Below are 26,756 nucleotides of genomic sequence, written 5' to 3' on the forward strand. Positions count from 1 at the left end.
AATCTCTTAAATCAACTTCCCTCCTTTTACCTCATTGTTCTTGCTGTCCTTTTACCTTACTCTGCTTTCTAGCTCTATCAACCTCTCATCTTTATTATATTCTTCCTTTGTCCTCACTATTTTCCACCATCAAATACTTCTCTTCACTTCTTCGACATCTTCAGCCATGAAGCTTTGCTCGATTCTCTTACACTCTGGATTTTTTTTTTTTAACTCTTTCTTGCCTTTTAGAGCAAAGCAACAATACTGTTTCCTCCTCCTGCTCCTCACTATGAACTTTGTCATCCCCAGTGTCTGATGGCATCAGTTATTCTTTCCACCTTTTATCTTTTATTTTTTATTCCATTCCCAGAGTTTACACGTCACATTTTCTGTCTCAACTGTCTTCTCTTTACAAATCTCTCTACTTCTCCTCATCTTAATGCATTTTTCCATTATCCATCTTTTTTTAAACACAGTAAACACAGCTGAGTCATAGAGATGATGACTTTAACCCATCACTCTCTTCCTCTTTCTCCTCCTCTATTAACAGAGCAACACAAGGATGTTTAAGTTTATCAACCACGCAAGATTTGTTTAATCTCTCTTCATTTCCTTGCCATGTACCCTCTTCTGTACCTACATTTTGTTATAAATTAAGTTTATATTTCTCGTGTTAAAGAAAGCATAAGCACAAAGCAAGTATAAAAAGTATAAATATAAGGCTGGTGAGGTGGCAGAGACAAACGTTAGAGGGCAGAACGTTGAACCAATAATAAAATAACATAACAATTTCCTAAAATTAACTATTAAAGTCTAGTTAACAATCACTGATTACAATGCATTATGGAAAATAAATGGTACAGAAATAAAAGATGAGACTCCTTTTAGAAACTGAAGTAACTTCTACTATCCTGATTTGCATCTGTATAGCTCACAGAACGGCTATTTACATGTAAAAACCTCCTCTAGGCCTAAGGGGCTGAGGCAGTGACCTTCTCGTGCTTGGAAAATTACCAGAAATTTAAATTTCATGGCAATATCTGACATTTCCTCGACATCTTCTGTGCTGCCAACAAACGCCCACTTAAAATCACCTTTATGTCTTATTTATGTTTCCCCAATTCTCTTCCCACCATCTGCCTCTCTCCCACACACACACGCACACACACACACACACACACGCACACACACCAGTTGTAGATTCCCTATCCGAAAGTGGTTAAACACCACATAATGATAGACTGTACACATTCACACAGAGAGAATCATATGGGATGAGATGATTAGTGAAGGAACAGATGTTTACCGTTATGAGGTCTTCTTTTAATTCAAACATACATCAGCAAAAACAGACTACAAAAATGAGCCTGTGAGGAGGAGGAGGCAAAAGATGATTGCACAGCGAGGAAAACTGCTAAAAATACAGGCGCTCAACATAGTTTCATGTAGGTGTAACTATGATACAACAATATCAATGTCTGGACTATGATCGTGCAGAAAAAATCCAATACTGCAAAGCTTCACTGGGAACAAGATTGAACAAAAAACAACATCTTCAATACAGCTAATCCATAAAATGACAAAACGTGGTGGGCTTTATTTCTGTTTAAGACTCCTTGTACCAACAAATGGCTCAGCAGTTAGTCTCTCAGTCTGTCCCTACTTATTATATGGTGTCTACACACACAGAGAGCACTGTACAGCAGGATAATTATAATGTGAAGCCCTGATTGGTGACTGTTTTGGTGCATTGTGCAGGGGAGGGAAAAAAAAAATGCTCTCATGTGCGTGTGTGTGTGCTCTGTGATTACGTGGTGACAACATGTGAAGCTGTGGTTCAGTCTCTGTCTTTGAGTTGCTTTTGCTTACTTGTTTACTTATGGTCTCTCACAGCTTTGCAATTCTCATAGAGAGCGTACAGTTCATTCAAACCTCAATTTCAATTTTTGCAGCCTTGTCCATCATTTCTATAAACAATTACTGCATTGGACAAGCTTATTTCAAACAGAACTTTATAATACTTTCAGTTACAGTAAAACATGGGATGATTAGAAACACTGCCAGCCTTGTCTATATGCTTGTCACTTTCAAACTGACCAACATTCAGAGAAGCTACATTTTTAGCATCAACTTGATTAAAGCTTTTTAGCTTTAGATAAAAAATTTCCCGCATAACAGCACCACATCAGGGCGGATACGTGAGATCTCTAACTTTACATATTCAGCACTGCGTTATCATTACAAGTAGAAAGCACAGCTGAAACCATAGACCCAAGCTGTAATTAACCCAAACTTTTCTTCAAATGCTCTGACTTTCTACTGATCTTTTAGACTGCCTGAAACTAATGTGGTCAGTCATTTTGAGCTCAGAAGTCAGAATAAAGGGAATGTTGCAGAAAAAAGACAGAAAACAGAATTAAGGACCAAAAAGGAATAGGAGTAGCAGAAACGGGTTCAGGGATGTTAAATTCACAGGCATCGCTGTTTACCCTGGGCGGGTCTGCACTTGTGATGTGTGCTCGAACTATTTTTGTATCTTTGCATTTGCCTATTGGATTTTGTAGAGCCACAGGACAGAGAAGATATTTGTATAGAGGCCTTGAGGTTGCATTTCAATCTTCGTGTATGCATGTGTGTTTATGAATGCAAGAGTGTGCATTTGTGGCATTTCTGTTTTGTTTTGTTTTTTAAATTTCTTTCTTTCTAGCATACAAGGCCTTCTGCAGTCCTTCCTTGCAAGCTTTCAGTTTGTTTGGTAATGGGATGTCAAGGCTAGCTGCAACCATTGCAACTGCAGGGTGTGTTACTTTGATAGCAGGGGAGGGAGTGGCACAGGTATCTGCCTGCCAGTACGCCTTGTTTCTGGCACCAGTCCAACTGACAAGCCTAGAGTCTGACCTCAGGCCTCACTGTACAGAGGCTGCTCTCACAGTATCTATTCAGTGAAAAAATATTGGCAGATTTAAAATAATGATCAATTACAAAATTACTATAAGCACAATAGCTGACTATACCCCTCCATTTTGGGTAGGGAAGACATTTAATCTCATATTGACTATGCTAAAAAAGAGGCAATTACCTTACGACAGTAAGGTAATTGCAGCAAGCCCCAAATCAAACACAAACAGTCCATGAGGCACAAAGTAAGTGGAAACAAATCCACGTAATTCTAAGGTCAAGACCAACAAGACCAAACAAGATTAACAAGCCTGAAGGAGATACACCCTCAGATAAGATCAAACAGTTGAAAGGTAGCACCAACAAGCCCCATGTCAACAAGTCATTATTTACCCCAAAGTCCGAACACAATTTAAGGAACAACAAGTTTCATCGCCATACAGGCCAGGCCAATGATAATTTCTAGTGCAAAACTAACAGTGCAGTTTTAGTACTACAGATTATTTCTAAACCCAATAAAGTTAAGTGTATCATATTTGATAGATGAGTTTTTGAGACCACTATTTCTCCAGATGCTCCAAATTAGTACAAAGAAATAAGCAAGGATGACTTTTTACTATTGATATTTGTGGGGTGAGAGTGTTTGAGTTAAAATGTCAAAACTTTGAAAGAGCTCATTTTTTTATATACTTAAAACCAAAGTGGTGCATAGCTATTCTTTAATACATAAATATGTTTTAAGATTGGATTTTTCTTGGGGCACAGATGACAGAAGGATGGCCATGAAATAATCCGTCAGAGAGCTGACAACACTTATGTTAACACAATGAAGGCAGGATCGAAAAGATTCATGTTTTTTACTACAGAGATTAGCTCACTGTGGAAGATGGCTTACATATATAGAAGGTGGAGCCTTCTATGAATAAGCTGTGATATCTGCATGTTTTACAACTTATATATACATGGGGAAAAAACTGTTTTGTCCTTTTCTTGTTTTTAGACTGTTTTCTGTTGTCCGAGTGCAGCTAAAAACCTGCTGGAGGTGAAATGAAGGTGGTGATTCTTACCTTTCTTCACCTTCTTCTGCAGTTTGATGGTGTCTGAAGATTTCTTCTTGATGTCTGCTCTGGCCTTCTTGTACTCTGAACAACAGGAAAAAGCAGAAAGTGAGGAAGCTTTTGTCTTTGCCTAAGTGTCTGTGAGTGCGAGCTAGCCTGTTGACATACCTTTGGCGTGGTCTTTATCCAGCTGACTGGCCACTTTTTTCCACTCCTCCATTTTCAACTCCAGAGGTGTGATGAGACCTTCTGAGAGGGACCTGAGGGTAAAAAGATATACATAAACTCACTTTCTAAAACACTGTGCTGAAACATTTTTTAAAATCAAAAGAGCACTTTAGTGAAGTTCCAATAACCAATAACTGAATTCTGAATAAAATCATTTATTTATAATTATTCTTTTTTTGTACGAAGGTGATGATCATCCCATGATTAGCCTTCGTATGTATCAAGTGCTTCCTTTGTCTGTTTTTGTCTGGCCAACAGTCAACAACATAAAAATATTCATTTTATGAAAATGCTGCTTATAAATTGAGTTTTGTCCATCCGTTTACAGTAACTAAACTAAAGGAATAGTAAACAAAACTTTAATTACATGTTGACCAGTGCTATATCAATTTTAAAAATACTGGCAATTGTAGGTTCTACTACTCAACCTCCTAGTAGATACACCTATGGTATCAATTTTAAAATCCTACATCATCTTGTTCTTGAGTTAGCGCATTCATAAGGTTTTCAGAAAACGTAACCTCTAACCAGAGGTCAGTCGAGGTCAGAGGTCACTGAGATCCAAAATTTTTAGTAGATGCACCCATGGTATCAATTTGAAGCGCCTTGTTCTCGAGTTATCGCATTCACAAACTTAGGTGTCCACACTGCCTGTCCGGCCGCCCGGCAGGTTCATGATAAAATCCCACAACCCTTTAGAGCTAAAGGGGTAAAAACTGCTCTCTAAACCCAGGTCTAACCCCCTCAGTGTGAGAATTCAATGCTTTTATACGCTCATGTTACTGTGGATATCTGGAGGAGAGAAACGGCACCAAACGTCTTTGTGATGAAATTGTATCAATCAGAAAAGACTCCTCACTTAGATCCATCTTACTTTATTTACCCATGGTTCACACATTTTATTGAGTAAGACTGGCAACAAGTCATCAATTAAAATCTTAAAATCAATTCTAAAATTAAATGGTATTAGGAACGATAGGAATAAGCTGTACTTTATGTAGACTTACATGTATAACAACTTTCAAAATAAAAGAGGAAATAAAAGCATCCATGACCATCTCTAGATTTCCTTTTTGTATAAAACTGAGCTAACCTTACTGAGTCTCTGGAGCTGCCTAAAACATGACTGAACATCTGAGCTGACATGCTTTTTGTGACTGAAGTGATCAAAAATGACACCAAGGTTTTTACAATACGGCCCCATATTAAGTGAATGAGAGCCCAAATGTGCTTTGGTATATGTGTTAGGTGCTTCCATTGTACTGTTTTTCATAATTTAAACAAACTGGCCACACCTGCGTGCACTTGATGCTAAATTATGTGCTGCTGCTGTGTCTTTACTATGAAGCTGCTGAGTTAAATGTTAAGTAAGGCTGTAAAACCACAACTTTATTACTCAGTAAGGGACAGAATAATTTAACCTGAGCATTACCTCAGCAGGTTGGAAAGAGACAACTTTACAATTTAATAATGCAGCTGTTATAGCAGATATCTGCCACCTTTAATAAAGATGTTTTCTTTAACATTCTCATTTATATAGATGAAAGAAGATGGAAGAACAAAACCTGTAAGGGACTCCAGACAGGCAGCACAGGTATAGCTAATAATGTGGCTTCTGAGTGCATGTGCCGTGATCCGCACGAGACACAATATATGCGTCACTGACTGACACCTCTGCTAATGACAGATGACAGTAATGACAGGACAGCTGTAATGTTGCAGTGACAGTGATAATGGGTGAAATCAGGATAGCATGCAAGTCCAGCTTTCGCACACTCACACACACACAGCCTGTTGGTGTTAACATATGTCTGTTGGAAATAATTACCTAATTCCCACACTGCCTGAGAAATGGTGTCACCGCACCATCATTCAAACCTTCACCTGCCTTACCTCCCTCCTACATAAAGATTATATTCAAAGCTGTGTGTGAGTGGAGGGTGAGAATTAGTGTCTTACGTGGTAAACAGCTTAAGTTTGGACTCGATGCTCCGGTGTCTCATACACATCCTGGTTAGCGCTGAGCCTATCTCCTTGGTGGCACCTGGAACAATCAGAAAATAACTTTTATTTTTAAAAAGAAAAAAAAAATCAGAATACAGTTAATTTTAAAGCGCTCACAAAATTAAATTGTGAATGTCAATGTAAATAAATTACATTGCGGTATTAGGTTATGGCTTATATAGTTTTTTTTCTATGAGATTATCAGTCTCATTATCAGGAGTTATCAGTCATGGCTCTATTGATCTATAATTCCTAACAAGTGTTAGTGTTGTTTTTTTAAGGGTCCAACACTGATGATCAAAAAAAAGCAAGAGGGGAAGCAAGAGGAGAAGAGCAATCTTCCTTTCAGGACATGTTTCCTGCACCAAGGAATTCTTTTTTTTTTTTCTTTTTTTTTTAAAATCCACATAAAAACAAAAAGCTTCAACCAGACCTGATGGAAAATGAATTAAAATAACACAGAACAACATATTTTTACAGTTTTTAATAAAAACAGTAAAGATGTCTTTACCCAAGCATTTATTAATATCTTTTTTTAATCTGAGAAATAGCACTTTGTGTGAAAAGCACAGTCAGTGGCTTTACTGCCTGGGACTGATCATTGTTACGGATGGAGTCCGCCCCCACGCTTAAGTTTCCTGTCCGAGTCAGGAAAAACCCATTTTAGCTAACTAGCTAGTCCAGCTCTGTGGTTTTCAAACATTTTTGTGCAGAGGCTGATCATTAAGGAAAACCAGGATCTGCCAGTAATGCAAAAAATCTGTGTGTTCATCAAGACGCACACCTGTTGCTATGCATGCTCTTAGCATGAATTAAATAAATTGACATGTAATCCACATTATTAGAGAGATTTGGTTGGATTTTGTTGGTATTTGCTGACGGTATATTTGTGAGAGACATCAAAGGAGCTGCTGAAAGACCAGACATAAGACAGAGTCAACACCTCTGTCAGTTTAAAAGGAGCTCTTATCACTGCGATTTTACCCAGGTGACTATCATCAATGTGGCGACTCTTATTTTTTTTTAAAGCTTTTTACTGTTGCTGCTGAAAATATATTTAAAAAAAAAACCAGTGAAGGAAATCTAGATCATAACCTAGATCATTATGAGCAGATGACAGAATATCTGTCAGGTTTTTGTATAACACACCACCTTAAACTTTATATACTTCAAAACAACGTAAGGGCTCCAAAAATCTAAAGGTTTCTGAGCTCGGCTGATCTAAACGATATCTCTACATGGAACTAAACAGAATTTCTACATCATGATTTTGAGTGTCTGGCAACCCTTGCAGCAGCAATTTATGTCTGATTGTTCAGATTTATATTAACATACGTAGTGAAGACATAGAAGGACTTTGACAAGAGGTATTAAGTGTATTTGTGTTTCGCCAGTAGAGCTGAATTTGCTCACTAAGTTGCAGTCATGACAAATGACAAAAACTAATAAATGAAAATGATCAACAAAATTGAACATGATGTCATGAAAAGCTAAATGAAGCAAAAAAAAAAAAAAAGTCTAGTAAAGAGCTTGAAACATACAAATGCTAAATAAAATAAAAATGGTGAATAGAGTAAAATTGTAGCAGATATCAGTCTTGAAAAAAAAATCTGAGATGAGTAAATGAGTTTTTGCCTGTAGCCTACATGATCTGTAAAACACATAAAAACAGGAGCTGAACTGAAGCTCTTGAACATTATAGCAGTTTGAGTGAGGTTGTTGCTTCATTAAAGGCTATTTGGAAATCAATCGGATTAAAATCTTATGACGAGTGGTGTAACGTATGTTGAAATAATAGGTGTGTGTCTCATTTTGTTAATAAATTATGTAAGAAAGACACCACCTCCTTTAATAACCAGTTTGGGTTTATATGATGTTACAATGTTGGCTTCATGCTGAAACGCCCACAAAAGCATGACAAATGCAAACACAGCCAGGACATATTTAAACACACTGACTAATACACATTTGATAATGAGCTTGTGTGCAAATCAGGAGGGTTAGCTCTCTCAGCCTCTTTCTCCATCTTTATATCTTCTACAAAAGGTATTCCCCATTTTGCTCCCATTTCAAAGAACAATGATCTGAGTGGGTGAGAGCCCAGAGCTGTGATTTTTCATGTTATGAATCGAGACATCATATATGAACACATCCATTACAATCTCCAAACCAGAAATAGAGAGAAGTGCTTGCATCTGTTAGTTTGATTGTATATTTAGGCTTGATGTAACACTATGTTTGCAGTAGGGATAAATACCAGAATAAATACCAATAGATGCCAAAATACTGAAAAGGCAGTGGTACTTGTTTTTCTTTGTTACCATAGTACCATATGTACTGAGCTGACAGTTCTTCTAGAAATGAAACAGGCAGCGTACAGCTACAAGTGTTGTAGTCCAACTTTACTTGAAGAAAAATAAAAAGATACCCCACAAGAACAGTAAAAAGTACACGTGGAAAATGGTGATTGGTGCAGCTGCCACGACAGCTCTGCTCCGACACACTGATAAGATTGATAAAGAAGGTTGAGCTGGCTAGGGAAGTAATTTGCATTTGAGGGGGAATGACCAAAGGGGTGAAACTGATTTGCAAAAGGAAATATGCAAATGATGTTATCATGTATTTTGGATCAAGGGAGGAAATACTTCCAATTTAGCAAAGCACCTAAAAGACCGACATCCAATATATATGTTTTCCTGAAATACATGTTATCATTTTGTTTGAGACAGCTGGCACTGCCGCTGTGAAATCAACTCTGCTCCATAGGCTAAAATGTTTGCAATGCCTAGTATTAAATGCTTATGATAATGTAATGCAACTATAATATTAGCAAGCTTCAGGGCAACTACCCTAACATTTCCATTAAAGCCTCTCCAACAAAATGTAATAAACGATCTGCCACTGTGTCTATGTTTTAAAACAAGCTTTTAATAAAGCAGTTTTGTATGTGGGATGATCACTTTGTTTTGGTATCAATTTGAGTGTCTTGATTGAGAATCATGTAATTCTAGAGGAATTGGTACTGACTACAAAATTTCTGGTGTTGAGACATCCCTAGTTTGGAGCGACATTTTTTTTATTTCACCGGGATTGTTTTCATCAGTAAAATGGTGAGGTCTGTGGGGACGCCACGGTGAGCCAATTTACACACAAAAACCAGACTTAAAGAGTTAGAACTACAGGCCTAAAAAAGAAAAAAAAAGTGAGGAAAAAAACCCCACACAATTCAGGCAAGTTTTATGATTTAATAACATTTTAGCTGATCAGCTGAAATTCATTCAGTAGCCTAATGGTCACTAATTACAGTAGGCCTATTCATTCAAGGTTAAAAACAAACAAACAACAAAGCTCTCCTGCTGATATAGCTTCCTTTCCTTTCCTTTGTAAGGTAAGTAGGAAATAAAGTTCTCAGTGTGTGTCCATCTCTCTGTGGTTACACATTTTGCTTTTAGGCCACCCAGGACACAGTATGAAAGATGGATAGCACTGCCTTAACAAGTGCAATTTGATGGCATCTCTTGTCCAACTCTGGCAGCTATTTGTATATTTTAGCAGGGATGACAGAATGACTAGACAATGAAGAACCTTACTTAACCTTAGGACATCTTCAGAACATTTTCATAACACTATAGAAAACACGTGAACGTAACACATCAAGTCAGTGTAACACAGGACCAGTTTCTGTACCAAGTGTTTCTTAGTACAGAATTTACAGCATAGCAGCCTGTGTGACAGAAAAAAAAAATCAAGAAGCACTGGCAAAAACCCCTGGTGACCTCATGTTTAAGAAACCAGCTTGGGATGATATGAGTGTTGTGGTATCCTGTTCAAAGCCGCCATTAAGAGATGAGTTCACTGTGGTCATATAGGGACAGACATGGTGAGCAACAACACTGTGAAAGGCTATGATCATGATATGATGACTAAATCTTGCTCAGCTGCCACCATGAGGCTAAAAACCACAGCAGCATGAGATGTTAATACAATCATGACAGGTGCCATTCTTTACCGTTTACACCAAGTTGTGACACTGTCATCTAAATGATACAGCAAAAATGTATACAGAGATGCTTATATGCATATGTTTGTATTATTAAAATGAATATCTAAGGTTCATCCAGGTTGCACTGTGTTGAGCCTATTGATATCTATCATACATGCCCAGTTTTTTTACAGTCTGTATTGTTTCTTAAGACTTTCTGTAACTTTATTATGGAGATATAGGTAGATATCTATAGATAGACATACATGTCAGATATGTGAAGCCTAAAGGTGAGTACGAATTAAATTCCTTGTGGATGAGCAGTTTCTGAAAAAGACACAAGCTGTTTCAACTATCTTTCCCAATGCTACATTTGATCTCCAGCAGTAGTCTTGACCATGTCTACATGCTTTAAAGCAGTGAGATTCTGCCACGTGACTAGCCGATTAGGTATTTGCTATAAAGAGCAGTTGGGCATAAAGTGGCTGGTGGGTGTATGGGAACTTTATTCAGATTTGTTCCACATTTCGGAGGTCACATAAATGTTGAGGCAGAAGAACTAGAGGGGGGAAAGAAATGCCTCTTCATTTCAACAGTGAGTCCTCTGTCGTCCTCTGCTCATCATAAAGGTTTCTTTGTGTGACTCAGTGTGTCTGTGGACACAGCACTTCCTGTTAAACTGTTAATGTTTTAGCGTCTGAGACAAACAAACAGAACCGTTACTTCCACAGCCCGTTTTCCTTTTGTTGTGTTTTGTTTGTGTTTTTGTACAACAAAAATGACAACTTTTGACAAAGCAATCCTGTCAATTCATTCAAATTCAAAAAAAAAAAAAAACCCCAAAAGGCAGTTACATTCCTAAACTGGTTGCGATCCTAAGCACCAGAGGTATGTGGAAGTTGTTTTGGTTTTTTTTTTTTTTTTAGATTGATCTGGTCGGTCAATCATCCTTTTCCATCCACCTACTTTCTTAACTGTTTATTCAATTAACTTAGGATCCCTGGGTCTATCTTATATCTCAAAGAACAAGAGGCTGGGTATACCCTGGATGAGTCGGCAATATGCTATATGACCCACAGTCAGACATACAACAATTTACATTCTGACCAACAGGATTCATCAATAAACCGGACCTAACATGCATGTCTGGAACCTGGAGTACTCAGTGAAAACTGGATATAAATTCATTTGAAGAACTGAAAAGTGCCTTTGCAGCAGCTGATTAGAAGTCCTAAACAGTTGATAAGAAGTCTAAAAGATATAAATGGCACAAAGTCATCAAGGCTAAAATTAGATTAATTATGATGCAAGTGAAAGTACGTAGCTGTTGTCTCAAGGTCCTTTGTTTTCTTTTGATAAGACATTTAACTGGCATTTTTGGCACACCCATTCTATTTACACTGACTAACACTACCCGACTGCAATTTTTTAAATATAAAGCAGGCCTCAAGCAGGTCTGTATCGGCTGCATATCCAAAAACAAAACAGACACCACTATGGTACCATTAATTCTACCTATAAAAGACAGGAGTTTGCAATGGTGTTGAGGAGCAAGATTGTCCTTTCTCTTTTAAAACAAATGTGGACGTGCTTTCAATGTTTTTCAGGCCTCTGGCAAAGGTTTTGATGATTTGTGACTGTGTGGGTATGTTCTGTGATTTCAGCTCTCCTACTTTGACACTGAATCGAACAATTAGTGACATCCACTTTACTCAGCTCTACTGTGATGAAAGTGATACAGCAGATTTTCAGCAAAGAGACTGAGCTGTGTGAGCTCACACTGACTCATTTTGTGTCGTTTGAATATCTAAATCAGAGACCTGCACAGGGAGGAAGCAGGAAGGCTCACATAGGCTGCAAAGCTGACTCATAACTGACACGCTTAAAACAAAAGGACAATTACACTGGCAGATCAGGTGTGTCTGTTCATCCACTCAGAGTGATTTAAGAGTAAAACTGAACTGACTTTCACATTAACACTCACTCCTTAACACTCAATCTATCGTCCATCATTTCATCTGCCTCTATAGATCCTCTTTCTTTCTTTCTTATCCATCCTCAGTGCCCCCCCTCTTCTCCAGACTTCTGTTATCCCCTTTACTTCCTTTCAACCTCCTCTCTGCTGTAACTAAACAAAATAATTATGAGCCCGTCACGTGCAGCAACATGGTGGACAGTAGTGCTGGGCGATATGACGATATATATCGTGTGGATGATAGAAAAGTGTCTATCGTGCCATTTGTCTTCTATCGTACTAACCCTAATTTTATAAATTACATAAAATATATCATTATCCCTTTACAACCGGTCGGAGCAGGCACACTCCGTTTTGCCTAACTATTTTTAAATCCCTGTAGAACTGGAACCACGTAAGGTAGCGCAATAATTGTTTTTGCATATGAAACCGGAGGAGTTGTACTTACATCTCATTCCATTAGCTTGCCCTAGGTCACGGTTTCCTTCCACATATAGCTTTGCAAAAATTGCATAAAAAGCATTCCAGCAACAAAACAATAATATTCCAGACTTGCAGCAACAAAAACATAATATTCCAGAAACACGCTTTGCCGATCCGATCAGCTGTTCATAACACTTCCTACCTTGGAATACAAGTCAGCGCGAACTATTGCATGTCCGCCATTACCTGTCCGAAACCGGAAGTGACGTCATTTTCCCTTCAAAGCCTATGTCGGTGTTTTTAATAGTCATGTTTGACTTTATGCTTTTCTGTATCGTTTCTGGGATGCTTAGAAGTCAAATTACACTGTTGGAAATAGTTTATTTTGATGCACATGCTGTTTTTTTTGCAAATTTGCATTATAATATTTATTTTCATTTTTCCTGTAGTATATTAAAATTAGTGTATCTCAAACATAAAACTATGAAGACACTCAAAATAAATTTCTTGTGGTTGGAAACTATTTTGTGCAACTTTTTTGTATTTACAGTTTTGAGGGATAAGCCTCTTAAATTTCTCTAACTAGAAATATATGTAAAAAACAAAACAAAAACGATTTTCAATTTTTTTTGTAGTTTATTGCACTTTTTTGCAATTTATGTAGTTACTATGGACTCAATGCATACGTATTATTAAAATTTGGGCTATAACGGTTGTATTGATGTATAGCAACTTGAAATGCTCCCACAAATGGCACTACAGCATGTAAAATGTAAACATAAGCTCTGGCGGACTTGGTTCTATGGTAGGTCTTAAAGGGTTAAATAGCCTGTGGCAAATATATTAGTGTTGTCTTCTCACTATACATACTCTGAACTTTATGCAAGAGAAAATAAAGTATAAAAAAAATGATATTTTCGCAAAGAAACTCTGTCTTGTGATTTTGCGACATGGTGCTGCTTTATGTGCACCCGGATTTGCGACATGCTTTACGGTAACTCAAAACAAAGACTGCACCCTCTCCACTCGATGTTTACAGACTGCATACTTTCCAGATGACCACAGGTCAGGTGGTATATCGTGATATATATCGTTATCGTGATATAAAATAATTCATATCGTGATAAATATATTTTCCATATCGCCCAGCACTAGTGGACAGCATGAGTAACATTCATAAACATGTACTCTCAGGTATGAAGTTCAGGTTCATTTCACGGGTGGGGCAAGGTGTGTTTATTTGCCTATTGCACTTCCAGTTCTCAGCTCAGGTATCAATTAAATCTTAAATGTTACAGTCATATCATCATTATCTTAATACAGCTAAAACAGATGTTCCAACAGGCCTAAAAAATATTTTTTTAAGTCTTTAAATACGTTTTAAATCTCTATTTAAAATTCTAAGACATAACAATGGCTAATGAGTTTACAGTAGACAGAAAATGAACACTGTCTGGGCTGGTCCCTCAGTTCTAAGGTTTTCTGGGCTCTTTTAGATAAATTTAGTTTCATGTCATGGTTCAAGTTAAGCTCAAATAACCCTTGCTGTATAAACCAGATCATTCAAAAACTTCACACAGGTTTGAATGTCTTGAACATGTTTTAAACATGTCATACATACCTGCACAGAATGAAATAGGTCATAGTTAAGTACATTCACATAAAGAAAAATAATTACCTTTTCATCAAAATTAAATGGTAATAACCAAGCCATCAAAACAGCTGCGGTCAATGATGCTTCTACCATGAGCTAATTAAAAAAGATTTTTCAATATCTGTTCAATCAGTGCAGTTCAAGTTCTACATTTTTGCCATCCTCTGTCCAACATCCAAAGTATTTCCAAAGAAGAGTTTAATCATTCTCGCTTCAACTATACATACTTGTATACAGAGCTTTGATCAATTAACCAGCAGCCTAACATGCATGTCTTTGGACAATGGGAAGAAGCCATAGTACTTGTGGGGAGCCCACATAGCTACAGGGAAAACATGCCAACTCCACAAAGAAATGCCTCACCTGGGGTTCAAACCAGGAGACGTCTTGGTGTGAGGTGACCGTGCTAACTACTGTACTACCATGATGCATATCCAGTGCGCTTATTGGTACTGTTAACTGCTAAATATTTTTCAAGTAAATGTTCATTTCTTTTGAAATATTAATTTATAAAATTTGATTTATATATATATATATATATATATATATATTTATATTTTTTTTTTATTTTTTATTTTTTATTGTTGACAGCCCTAAATGTACTACTGTAACATAGGTAAAAAAGGATAGCTTGAGCCATGTGTCATTTAGACACGGATCACTTTAAGGTAATGTTCCTCACAGCATCGTTCAGACGTTCCCATATTTCCCATTTTTATTTATTTATTTTGTTTACTTTTTACATTTCCATTTGGCAGTTCAAAGCAACAATGTAGATAGCTTTCATTTTGTTTTCCAAATAACCCAGTGCTTCCATCATTTCCTAGAAATTACAGTTATGACACCCTCCCCCTATTTTGCCTCCATATAAGACAGCAATCAAAGACCTTTAACCCTAACACTTTTATGGTGTGAACATTTATTTAATAAGACATGAATTACACCATGTGTGATTCAGCCGTTGAATCACACATGGTGTGAAAAGGCTGTGGAAAGGTTGGGGTTAGGAAAACAGCTCTCACGGATCATTTTAGTGTAAAGGTCAAATGCAATATATCAACAAGAATACCCACAGGGCTAGTGAAACAAAAGTGTGCAACCAGGTATTGAACAGTGTAGGCGGTTCTTGTCACTGTGTTCAGACATGTCTAACAGAGCTCCGTGTGGCATGGAGATGACTTCAGAGAAAAATGTAACCTGACAAGATCAGACAGACTCAGTGTGGGAGTGAGTTTGTTTTTGATTCTCACATTTTGTTTTGTTCTGAATTTGACATAATGCAGAGTTAAAGCTCTGAAGCAGTTTAAAAATTGCATTTGTGAATTTGAAGTCTTTTTTAAATACACCAAAAGGTCAGAAGTATTTGGTTACCAGTAAATCATGCTTGACCATGGGTATCATACAATGCTGTGTCTTTGTGAGGCCTGATATATGCCATCTGCGGTCCATTTCTAATATTTTTGCCAGGAGCATTTCTTTCTTAAATTAAATCCTGCTCTGTTGCTAACTTGTGATGTTCTTTGCTGAATTTTCTGGCACAGAGAGCCAACACACAGACGGCATATTCCTGCCATCTGTGTGCCAGCAGATTTGTGTGAAGCCATTAGCTGGAATGTGTATTACATCAGCTGACATAATAACATTAATACTGCCACTATTGTTCGAAAACTCCACCCTAAATATGGTTCTGTAACTTCCACTTTACAGAAGATCCTTAATGAGCTCCAACACTGATTTCCACATCCTTTTGGCCAAACACCAGTAGTTAAACTTCACATGTCCATAGACGAAGCAGGAATCGTATACAGAGGTTGTTTATTTTAGGCTTCAATCACACAAGCTTAGAGCCCATCAGCAACCCCCTGAAAACCATAGGTTGCTGGGAAAAATGTTTACTGCCTGACTAGTTAGCAAGTAGTTGCTAGACACTCCTCGCTGTTGCTAGGTGAAATCAGTCACAAACAGGGTTCTGCAATAAAAATAAATAAATAAATTTTTAAAAACTCCTTCGTCACTAGCAGATTGCTATGGTCACCTGTAGTTTACATGGAACACACTGACTTGTCTGCAAACACTCACCAACTGCTTGCTGAGTGATAATGAAACCGTGAAAAACACAAACTGGAAACAAACTGCCGTTGTGGCCGACTGTGGCAATCTATTAGAGACCTAAACAATCACGAGGAGGAGGAGGAGGAGGGGTACAGTACTTTATACCTATTTGCAACTTATGTTACTTTTGGCAACTACTCGCCATCTGGTTGGGGAATACCAATTTTTCCTTAGTAACCTGTGATCACCTAGGGATCACTGACCAGTCTCTGTGACTGACTTTGTTTCAAATAACAGAAGCCATAAATAATAACTGAAAAGAATATTTGATCAACTGCCCAGCCATACTTAAAGGACACGCTCAAAAATTTTGACGGGGAACCACATCAGAAAAATAAATACTCAAAGCATTGGCATCAAACTGTTTTGATCTTATTTTTGTCTAATTTAGGATTATTATTTAGGATTTTTTTTACCATAGACATAGACACAGTTCTAAAAATACTGAAATATAATTCACCAAAACAAGATATATGTAAGTAAATAAGAATTACATGACTACAATCAGTCTTAAGTGGAAAAAAAGGAAAAACAAAACTCCAGTCACTGATAATTTCCCTCCATTTTCCAAAGACGACGCCAGAGAAACAGAGCAAGGGCTGTTCGTCCTTCTCCTAAACCCAGATTTTCCAGCTTCACTCTCCTCCTCACTGCTCATAATGTGGCCCTTTCAGAAAAGCCTGTAAGTGTGTATGTGTGAATTAATTCCTGTCATTTTTTTTATGCTCCTGGGTTGTTCCACCAAGACTAGCCGCCAGTGTTTTCTTTTCCTCCAAACCTACTGTGATTGTGGTCATCAGGAGAAGAAAAAAACCCTATGTATCATGAGTTTACATAGTTGATCAGTTTAGACTCAAAAGCCTTTCAATTTCTGCATGCACTGTGGCTCATTTAACCTTTCCCCCTCTATTGATCCACTTGTTATTGATTAACTGACCAGCTGACCAGTCAATATAGAGAAAACTGCATGTTTACCTCTGCAATACTTGAGCAAGCAAACATGCAGAGAAAGCTGACCTTAGGAAACCTCTGGCGGAATTAGTCAGGACTCAGTAGGTCGTCTTGTGATCTCTGTGTGTGTAACTGTGTGTGTGTGTGCTTTGAAAGCCCCATGATGCTAAAGACGTCAACAGTTCCTTGGTTACTGAGGAAACCAGTCATGTGGAATCAAGAGACGAGGTGAACCTGCTTTGAAAATCAGCTGATTGTGATGAGATTTATTGAACTCTAGTGCTGTTCTTATTGTCATACTTTAAAATTAACATTAATAAATACCGGCTAGAGCAGGGCGATGTGACCAAAAATATTTATCACGATATACATTTGAAAATTTGCGATAACGATATAACTGACGATATAATTGACACTAGACAAAATACTTTACAACTCCACAACTTTATTAATGCAAAAAAACCCATCAATGTATTTTCACTTAAACAAGCAGCTGTTTTTTGCATTAAAGTTATATAAAAATTTAAAAGTGCAAATTCCTTGCTGACAGTTTAACAAAAAGGCATTTCCAGTGGAAATTGGCCGACATATCCTCAGCATAACCATGTATAATATCCACAAAACTTAAAAAGAGGTTATACACACACAATACGGTAATATTACGTTGAAGCACAGTACGTATCACTCCGCGAGGCTCCTGCCTACGATAGCCGTAATGCTCCGACAATCCATCAAGCGGTGCGGCTTCGTAGCTTAGCAAAGTCGTACTAAAACATTTGACAGATTTTCGAGCGCCGTGTACCACATAAAATCATTTCAAGGTGAGTAAACACAACCAGAATTCATACATAAGGCACACGGGATTATAAGGGGCACTGTCGATTTTCAGAAAAATCAAAGTATAGATTTTAAGTGTGCCGTATTTTCCAAAAAACACGGTAATAACGATGACCCGCTAGCATGCTCTACCAAAAATAGTGCTTTGTTGTGTATCTGACGAACAAAAGCTAAACCAGTTCCGCATCACTGAAGTTGCAGCATTTTTACAAACCAATTCTGGTTCATCCGTTTCATTCAATGATCCGCTTTCGCCCTTCTCATTCTCTGTCGCCGCCGTGCTTTTTCCGCCATGTGCATATGAAAACAAAGGCACTGCGCATGCGTGTTTTACCCATATTCTATCGCGTTATTTCATTTTCTTATCGTTGCCCAACATTATACCGGTATTACCGTGAACGGTATAATATGGCCCAGCCCTAATACTGGCTTTCATTTACTCATAGAAATTAGAAGAGGAAGACACTCAAAGACTTTAAATCAATGCAGAAATTCTTAAACAGCACACATAGTGATGGAAGTATAATCTTATTTTCGAGCAGAGTCAGCAAACTGCATGTAACTTGGCATTTTCTAAGAAAGCAATATTAAATAATTTCCCTCCGTTGTGTTTCATAGCATTCTGATCACTACAGGTCAATAAATTCATATTAAAAAAAATTACTGGCCGCTGTCGGAACTACCCCTTGGTTTCTTAGTAGATGCATGTGTGACATCAATTTAAAAATCCTAGGAGACTTCCTTCTTGATTTATCATATTCGCCAAGATTTTCAGAAAACTTTACCTCACCAGGTCACCAGGATTCAAACTCTTCTGAGATTTGTAGTAGATGCACCCAAGGTATCAATTTCAAAATCCTACGTTGCCTCGTTCTCAAGTTATCGCATTTGCAAATTTTGGTGGCCATGCTACCTGCCCACTGCCAGAGTGATGGCAATACCTCATCAACATTTTACAGCTCAGGGGTAAAAACTGTCTTGTACTTCTCGTAATTCCAATGTGTTCCATCTCTTTCTTCAGATACAACTTTACTGTATTTCCCCTGTCTACATTTGTTTTGGTGACTTTCTTTTCAGAAAGCAGCTCACGTCACTGTTGTACATTCTGGGTTAGTTATTCTGAAACTTATTTTTGGACTACTACTTCATCCAATTAATGTTAGCGTTACCTGTATGAGGATTCAGAAGATTAATATCAACTTCACTGAGACTGCTGTGTGTCCTTTTGACATTTGTTTTCCTAAATTTTTTTCCTAAATTAAGCGAGAAAGCGTTGAATTTTAGCTTACAATTCATGTCTGCATGTTAGTACGTCTACTTGAAACAGTACAGAGCTTCTGTTCCTTTGAAATGGGTGAAAATGGGGTTGTTGTAAAGCTACATGGATTTTAGCAATACAAGAATCAATTTGTGTACACTATATTTAAAACATTTTCACCTCACTTTCACAGGTAATTCTGACAAGAAGGTGCAACATTATACACCAACTGAATTTAACCTTGTCATTTTACCTTGCAAAAAGTGTGGCTTCATTTACCGTTGCCTCGGTTCCTTTTTAAGTTTGTGTCTCTATGGAATTTTACAAACTAGTGTATTTGCTGGTGGACAAATTTGTTCATGTGCAAGTGCAGAGTGGGTCAAAGAGTGCAGTCAAAGGAAACAACATGAAACTATATTGACAAAGTATTTTGTTATTCTATATGTTTTAAATTTGCACTAATAAACTGATCCATCGATTATTTCTAGCAAAAAGTGGATTCAGAAAATGAGTGGATGGAGCAGCAGTTAAAGCCATGAGAAAGAGGAGAGCCTTTATCATTGTTTACTGAAATATAACAGAATTAAATCACATGTGATTTAATTGGATAACCCACCCCATCCCCACCCCCCCCCCCCCCACCACACACACGCATGGGAAGAAGAGGTGACATTAGCCAGTCAGCAGCCTTAGACAGTATCAACTCTTCCATTTAGGGATACTCTAACCAATCGGGTGTTGATTGCTTTAAAGCAATCAATGGCTCAATGCAATGAGTTCATAAGTGGCTTTAAAAGCTCTGACTTATTTTCTAAACCAGCTTCTTGTTGAGAATTATGGGGCCTTACATTAACACATTAACCCTGTGACAGACTGGCAACCTGTCCAGGACGTTCCCAAACGTTCACCCTGTGACACCTGGAATAGGCTCTAGCCCCCACAACTCTGAACTGGAGCGTATGAAAATGAATGCATGAATAGATATTAACACACCACCTTAAGGTCTGAAGTAGCTACAGCTCAGTAAGAAAAGATGCCTCATAGTTTTGTGGATTTAGCAATAATCTGCCAGTTTCAATTTTAATCATGCCAAAGTGCTCAGTTTGGTAAGCAACAACAAAAGCAGATAAAGGAGGATGAAATGTCTGACAGGACAAAGATTTCCTGGCTTTGTTGATTTGTGAGGTCACCTATTAGAATATTTAAAAAAAAAAAAATCTGGATGTTTACTAAAGTGTGCCAATGCCTGTAATTAAAAAAAATCAACACGTGAGAATCAGCTGCCATCAATCATAAGGCATCCTATGGCATAAATGTGTCTTTATGACATACCGAGGGAGAGACAGTTTTGTATTTTTTTGATAGTTGCATATGTGGGAAACAGACTTTAAATAAAGCAATACTGTCCAGTCAAAAAAATAATAATCTTCAATTACAACAGTTTACCTGTGTGGTTTTATTTTGCATGCCTTTTCTGGTTGTATTCAACAACTGATGTTACAGGTGTTGACACAACACAAGGATGCTGTCAGCGTCTATGAAGCATGAAAGTGGATAACGAACAATTAAAGTCAGCTGTCACTGAAAGTTGTCCTGACACGTTTCCACATTGAGGAACAGCAACATGGGGTGTTCAGCAATGCCGAACAATGCCACCTTTGGCCAAGACCAATGTTCCCTCTAAGCTGCGCACGTGCGCAATTGCGCACTGCTGGCACGGTCTCTGCGCACAGAAAATCTGCGTTGCGCACAAAAAAAATCTAACCTGAATTGAAATTAAAATTAATACTTCAACAATCCTGTTTTGCAGTGTTAGTCAGTAAGTGACTGGCTGCTCCGATATGGGATTAGAACGATGCCACCTTATCCCATAGTTCAGCCAATAATGCGATTTACATTCGTATATACGCAGCCAATCAACGTCGTTGATGGGCTATGACAGCGTCCTTATGTGCCGACACCGGTGTTTTAGCGAGCAAAGCGGTGTGGCTGATGTGGAGTGAAGCTACGTTAACGACAACGTGTACAACCATTGGAGATGTGAGCAGGACAGGCGGAACAACTGACGGGAAAAGTGTGGACTTTATACCAGTTTTTAAATTGTGTTGATCGGCCACGTAAAACCAGAGTTATGATAAAAATATCTGCAATGTTTGGTTTTCTTCCTGAATACTGTCGTTGTTTATATTTACTGCGGGAAGAAACGGTGAAAACGGCGTTTTATAAGAAAAAAGGCTTGAAAGCCTGTGAGCAAAAACAAACCCCACCCACCACCTTTCCTATTGGTCCAAAAAAGTACCATGTCGACCAATCAAAAAATCATATGGCAACGTGGCATCTAGTTGTTAAGAAACGGGGTGAAGTTTTAGGAGTGACGGCGGTGTTTTGAGATGTGAGAGATTTGAGACGTTTAGCGCAAATCTTGTGTAGTTAGTGTGTAGTGTAGTCAATAGTTTTGTTGTGTGTGTCAGAACAATGAGGTGACTGCTGAATGTTACAGGTGTTACAACAGTGATACATCTCCTGTTGTCAGGCCTGCAGGTATCAGGCTGTTGTTCTTCTTTATCTCATAGTGGACAGAAATTAATTTTGGAGTGGCACAAATAATTTGTGTGGCATCAAATTTGATGCAGAACAGCTGATTGTTCTGTAAATAGTTTGGAATGTTTATTTAAAAATGCCTTGGCTGCATTTAAAAAAATAGCTGCAAAAAACTTTGTTGTTTGCCAAACTGAGTTACTTTTTTGAAGAAGTAACTATATAATTAATTGCCCAACATTGGTCATTATATACTGTATTTTGCAGACAGAGTTACAGGACTCTCTCTCAGACCACAGTCTCATACCCATAATGCAAGTCAGAGCTTTATAAAAAATAAATAAATAAAAAAAGTAAGTTGTGTTTTCGAAATTGGAGTTCAAGTTATTTTTACTTCCAATAATGTTAACATACTATACAGCTCATGAACAAGATTTATTTATCAATTTTTATTGTAAGTGGGCTAAAGCAGTTAATTAAAAGTAGTCTAGCATAAATGTAAATGCTGTAATTTGATTATTTTAATAAACCATGTAACTTGGATGGATTAGATGCCGGCGTGACCACAGTGCACACGTCTGATGTCGCTCACAGTGGTCCAAGGGATCGCTCAGGGAGTTTGTGTGTTCGCTCAGACACGTGAAAAATTAGAGGGAACATTGGCCAAGACACCAACTGATACCTGTCACTCATGTTTGTCTGTCTGTGTGTCTATCCTGGTAGAAAAAAAAATTCAAATGCACATCTTCTCCGTTTCCCATACCACAAAACTATGACATCATGAGTATTACCATGAAAAGCAAACAAGAACCTACACATAGACCCGCCAAACCAGTTCTGACATACATGTAGTCCCCTGCAGGCAATTCAAGGGGCTGAAAAGGAGAAAACAATTAAGGAATTTACAAGATGCCAGGACTTGCCAGTGTTAAAAGTGCATATGTGTAGGAGTGTGTGTTAAATGCATAAGAGAGGTCACTTTTGGCCCTGCTTAAAGTCAGCTGTTCCTTTTTCTTTTGTCTGCCTTTTCTATCACACACTGGACAGCTGAGTTGAGACTGCAGAGAATGAGGGGGATGAGGCAGCTGTCAAAACACACTATGCAGATGCGCGCGCACGCACAACAGAGGAATGTGTCTCATCAACACGCAGTGTGTGAAGGCTATATCAGCTTCACATTGAACTAAGTGCCAACAGATGGTAACCTTCCTACATCCACCGCTGGGCCAAACAAGAACCAAGGTTAGCCTGGCTACAGGCCTGTTTGATTACGGCACAAAGTATAATTAATGTTATTTTGGATAGTAATTATAATTTAATTTATTTAGCATTACTACTCATTAAATTAACACTTTCCTTTGGGAGGTGTGACCATGCACAAAAGCATGAAAGGGTGCATGGTCAATATAGTTAAAACAGGGGGTCTGACTTGGATGTTAAGTATGTACATTTTCTTGATGAATAAAATGTATTCTGTGTGCAAGTGAATTAAAGACCATTTGTTTTAATTACACTTATGGTGACATTTCTAAAGCCCTATCATTTTATATTTAGGAATTATAAGACATTTTAGAAGAAATTTAAATATAAATTTAAATATAGCCCATTTTAAATGAAAAACAAACATAAAATAGCAAAAAACAGGTGGATGATTTGAGGGATACACAGGAGTCTGGCACAAAGTTCAGAGCAAAGTATTGGATGTAAAGTCCATCTTAAAAGGGCAACAGCTGGTCCCTGCCTTCCCTCCTGACAACATATAGATTGGGAAACAACAGGAAAAGACATTCTTTGGAGATCTCCACAGCAGCCAAACAGAGGCTGATTGACTGCAAACAAGGCAACCTAGAGCTGTGCGATATGACCAAAATCTCATATCCCAATATAAGACATTTCTCATCCCGATAACGATATATTTCACAAAATAGTGCATTTTCTGTAAATTCTGTGAAACTCGGGCAACTCGACTTGCGTGAAGTGTTTTCAGCTGGGCGTCGTTTATCTGGAGTCGAGTGTTTTGACCGATGCATGAAACTATATATTTTTAGACATAAGTTGCAATAGCTGCCATTTTCTTTGTGAGTATTTATTACATGGCGTGCTGTGGGGAAAAGCCTGTTCTAACGTTTGAGTCTAAGGTTTATTTTGAGCACCTGACCGCTCTTATTTGCTTCTCATCCATAAACTCTCTTTATACACTTTCACGCGATTCTTGCGTGGGTGGTAGAAGAGGTTTGTCATGTTTGAGTCTGTGGTGTTGACCGGTTTGTGGCATAATTTGCATAGTACAGTTTTCTGGTCCATGTCAGACTTTTCATAACCAAACCATGTCAATGCTACAGAGGTAGCCCCTCGCTTAGGAATAAGGTCCTCGATTTCTTTTGACTGGTCCTTCTGTTTGGAGCTACCTGGTTCTGCCTCATCTTCACTGGCCATGCTGTTATTCTCTGTGCCTGCATGGTGACCATCCAAACAATGAAAAAAATATTGCCGTAAACAGTGCATTTTGCGACGCCACTAAACAAACGATAGCATGTAACATGAAACGATAGATGTTTTAATTTTGTCATCTAGTATATTTCGTTATATCGCACAGCCCTAAGGCAACCCAACCCCCAGCCATGTGGCGCCAAATGCAGACTAGGTGATAGACCCTTAGAGATCCAGAGACAATTATTATAGCTATAAACAATAAAAAAATTTCTACAGATTCACATTTTAAAAGTTTTTACAAATTCTATTTCTTCTAGATAGATTTTGCTGAGTAATGTCCTTCTTCTGGGGCTGCATTAAACAGCACGTGATTTCGGGGCGCCGGCTAAGTTGGTGAGCAGGTGACCATCTGCTTCTTACACCATACATCATTAGCAGTTTCCGAGTCCAGACACCTCTTCAGTTTCCAGACTCAAACAAACACTGCGGCATCACTGACAGTTAGAAACTCTAAATTCTTCCGTCTTTAATGACATAATAAACAAAACACAAGCTTTGTAGTGAAAATGAATATAAAATATATAATATATAAATATATAAAATAACTATGAATACCCTCCGATTATGTCATTTATATAATTGTTGCAAGTTCAGAAATACCAAGATACAGATTATACAAGGCAGAACAGACTTCTGATGTTGTACCAAACAGGTTCTGATTAACAATTCTCTCAACCTGAACTGAAACATTTTGTGCCTTCTTAAACAAACTTGAATGAGTTGACAGCCTGTGTGAAGTCTTCTTGTAAACTAACATTATGCTTCAACATTGCTCACTGGGGGATCAATGAATTGCACTATTTTCTAGGCCATAAGCCACCTGCAAAGGTCTTAAAAAAGAAAAAAATTGAAAACCTACAGCTGTTTACATCCATGTTTACTAGCTTGCAATCAAGCCCCGACTTCTTGGCACACTGCAGTTTCTCTTGGCATGTTAGGGTCTACCACTAAATGACTGTAGTGTGACACTACTGGAAAAACTGAATATGCAAGTCAAGAGGAATGTATCTAAAACCTTCCACATTTTCACCACTCTACTAATCTGTATGCAAGTTTATCTTCTGTAATTCATGATGCTGTAATTTCTGTTTAAGTGACCGTTCTCCAACATCTACAAGTCAGACATGATACTAACACTGGTATTGGTACTGGATCCATACCATCATGATAGGATCGATACTTTGCTTTTTCCCTCTAAGTACAGCATGTAGCCCACTGAATTGTGTTAAATAAATTATTTTTTAGGAAATGAAAAAATATATCTTAAACATGCACTAAAAAAAAAAAAAGATCTGAACGTTTTGAGTTGACTGTCTATTTTATTTAGATCCTATAGCACATTTAAAGAACAGAAGATGACCCAAAGTGCTTTATAAACAGGCACATTTACATTCCAGGTCTCAAAGAACCCCAATTTCAAAATACAGAAGCTGAAAGTTGTGTTTTGTTGTGTTAAATTATTAATGTGGAAATTGTAAATCATAGTGATTTAGTGGTCGATTATGATTCATCCTATAAATCATTACACACTGCCCTTCCCTACATATGCTGCCTTTATAAGTTAAAAGTATTGGTATTGGCAATATTGGCTCTGTATTTTTTTGGTATTGGATCGATACCAAAATCTGCAGTATTGCACACCACTACTCAACACAGCAACATAACCCTCCCACCAACAAGCATGTGGGAGGTGGAACACTAGTTACAACACTATTGGTAAGCGTGTTTGAATAATGTTTACTTGGAATTAATTTGTACAAGTAATTCCTTCTAGTAGCCTATCACACTTTATTTATTTATTTTAAATTTAGACTGACAAAAAGTCCTGTAATCTGCTGCCAATATAGAGAAAACACAAAAGTTTATTTATTCTGATTCATTCTTTTTTGAACAGATTTTGGAATTTCCAACAGACAAACGTCATTGATTGGTTATGGTGGCAATGACAGTTCTTACAAAGAAAATCAGTTTAAATAAGCTAAAAAAAAAATAGTAGGACTTTCGTATATCGAAGATCAGAACTAGCCAAGAAAATTGTGTGATGTTTTAAGAAGTTATTCAATTTCCAATTCTGTGAACCTAAGAAAAGGAAAAAACAACATTTCAGAAATTCCAACCATTAATCCAATCTTAATGAATTCAGAGTTGCTGAGGTCTGGAGCCTATGCCAGCTTGGTGAGTATATGAAAAACCGTAAACCCTATATGTTGGAGATTTTGATCGATTCAGAATGCAAAAATGGGATCAATTTTATTCGTTCATTTATTTTTTTGCTACTTGGATTCAAGTAGCAGGAACTACAGTTTATCCTTTGAACCTTTGAAGGAAAAACACGTGATGAGGCGGTTTACAAATGTTGTCTA

At 37.7% G+C, this 26,756-nt stretch overlaps 1 protein-coding gene across 3 annotated transcripts in view; it reads right to left on the reverse strand.

The window, feature by feature from the left end:
• Window positions 1-26,756, reverse strand: part of mtss1 (MTSS I-BAR domain containing 1) — a 79,819-nt gene that overhangs the window by 19,209 nt on the left and 33,854 nt on the right. For all 3 annotated transcript variants that reach the window (XM_063473745.1, XM_063473744.1, XM_063473743.1), the window contains exons 4-6: window positions 6,126-6,210; window positions 4,107-4,198; window positions 3,948-4,022 (exon numbers count right to left, since the gene is read on the reverse strand). In XM_063473745.1, coding sequence (XP_063329815.1) covers window positions 3,948-4,022; window positions 4,107-4,198; window positions 6,126-6,210 — 252 coding nt within the window. The remainder of the gene's footprint in view (window positions 1-3,947; window positions 4,023-4,106; window positions 4,199-6,125; window positions 6,211-26,756) is intronic.

Source organism: Pelmatolapia mariae, linkage group LG5, assembly GCF_036321145.2.
Source record: "Pelmatolapia mariae isolate MD_Pm_ZW linkage group LG5, Pm_UMD_F_2, whole genome shotgun sequence".
Taxonomy (NCBI): domain Eukaryota; kingdom Metazoa; phylum Chordata; class Actinopteri; order Cichliformes; family Cichlidae; genus Pelmatolapia; species Pelmatolapia mariae.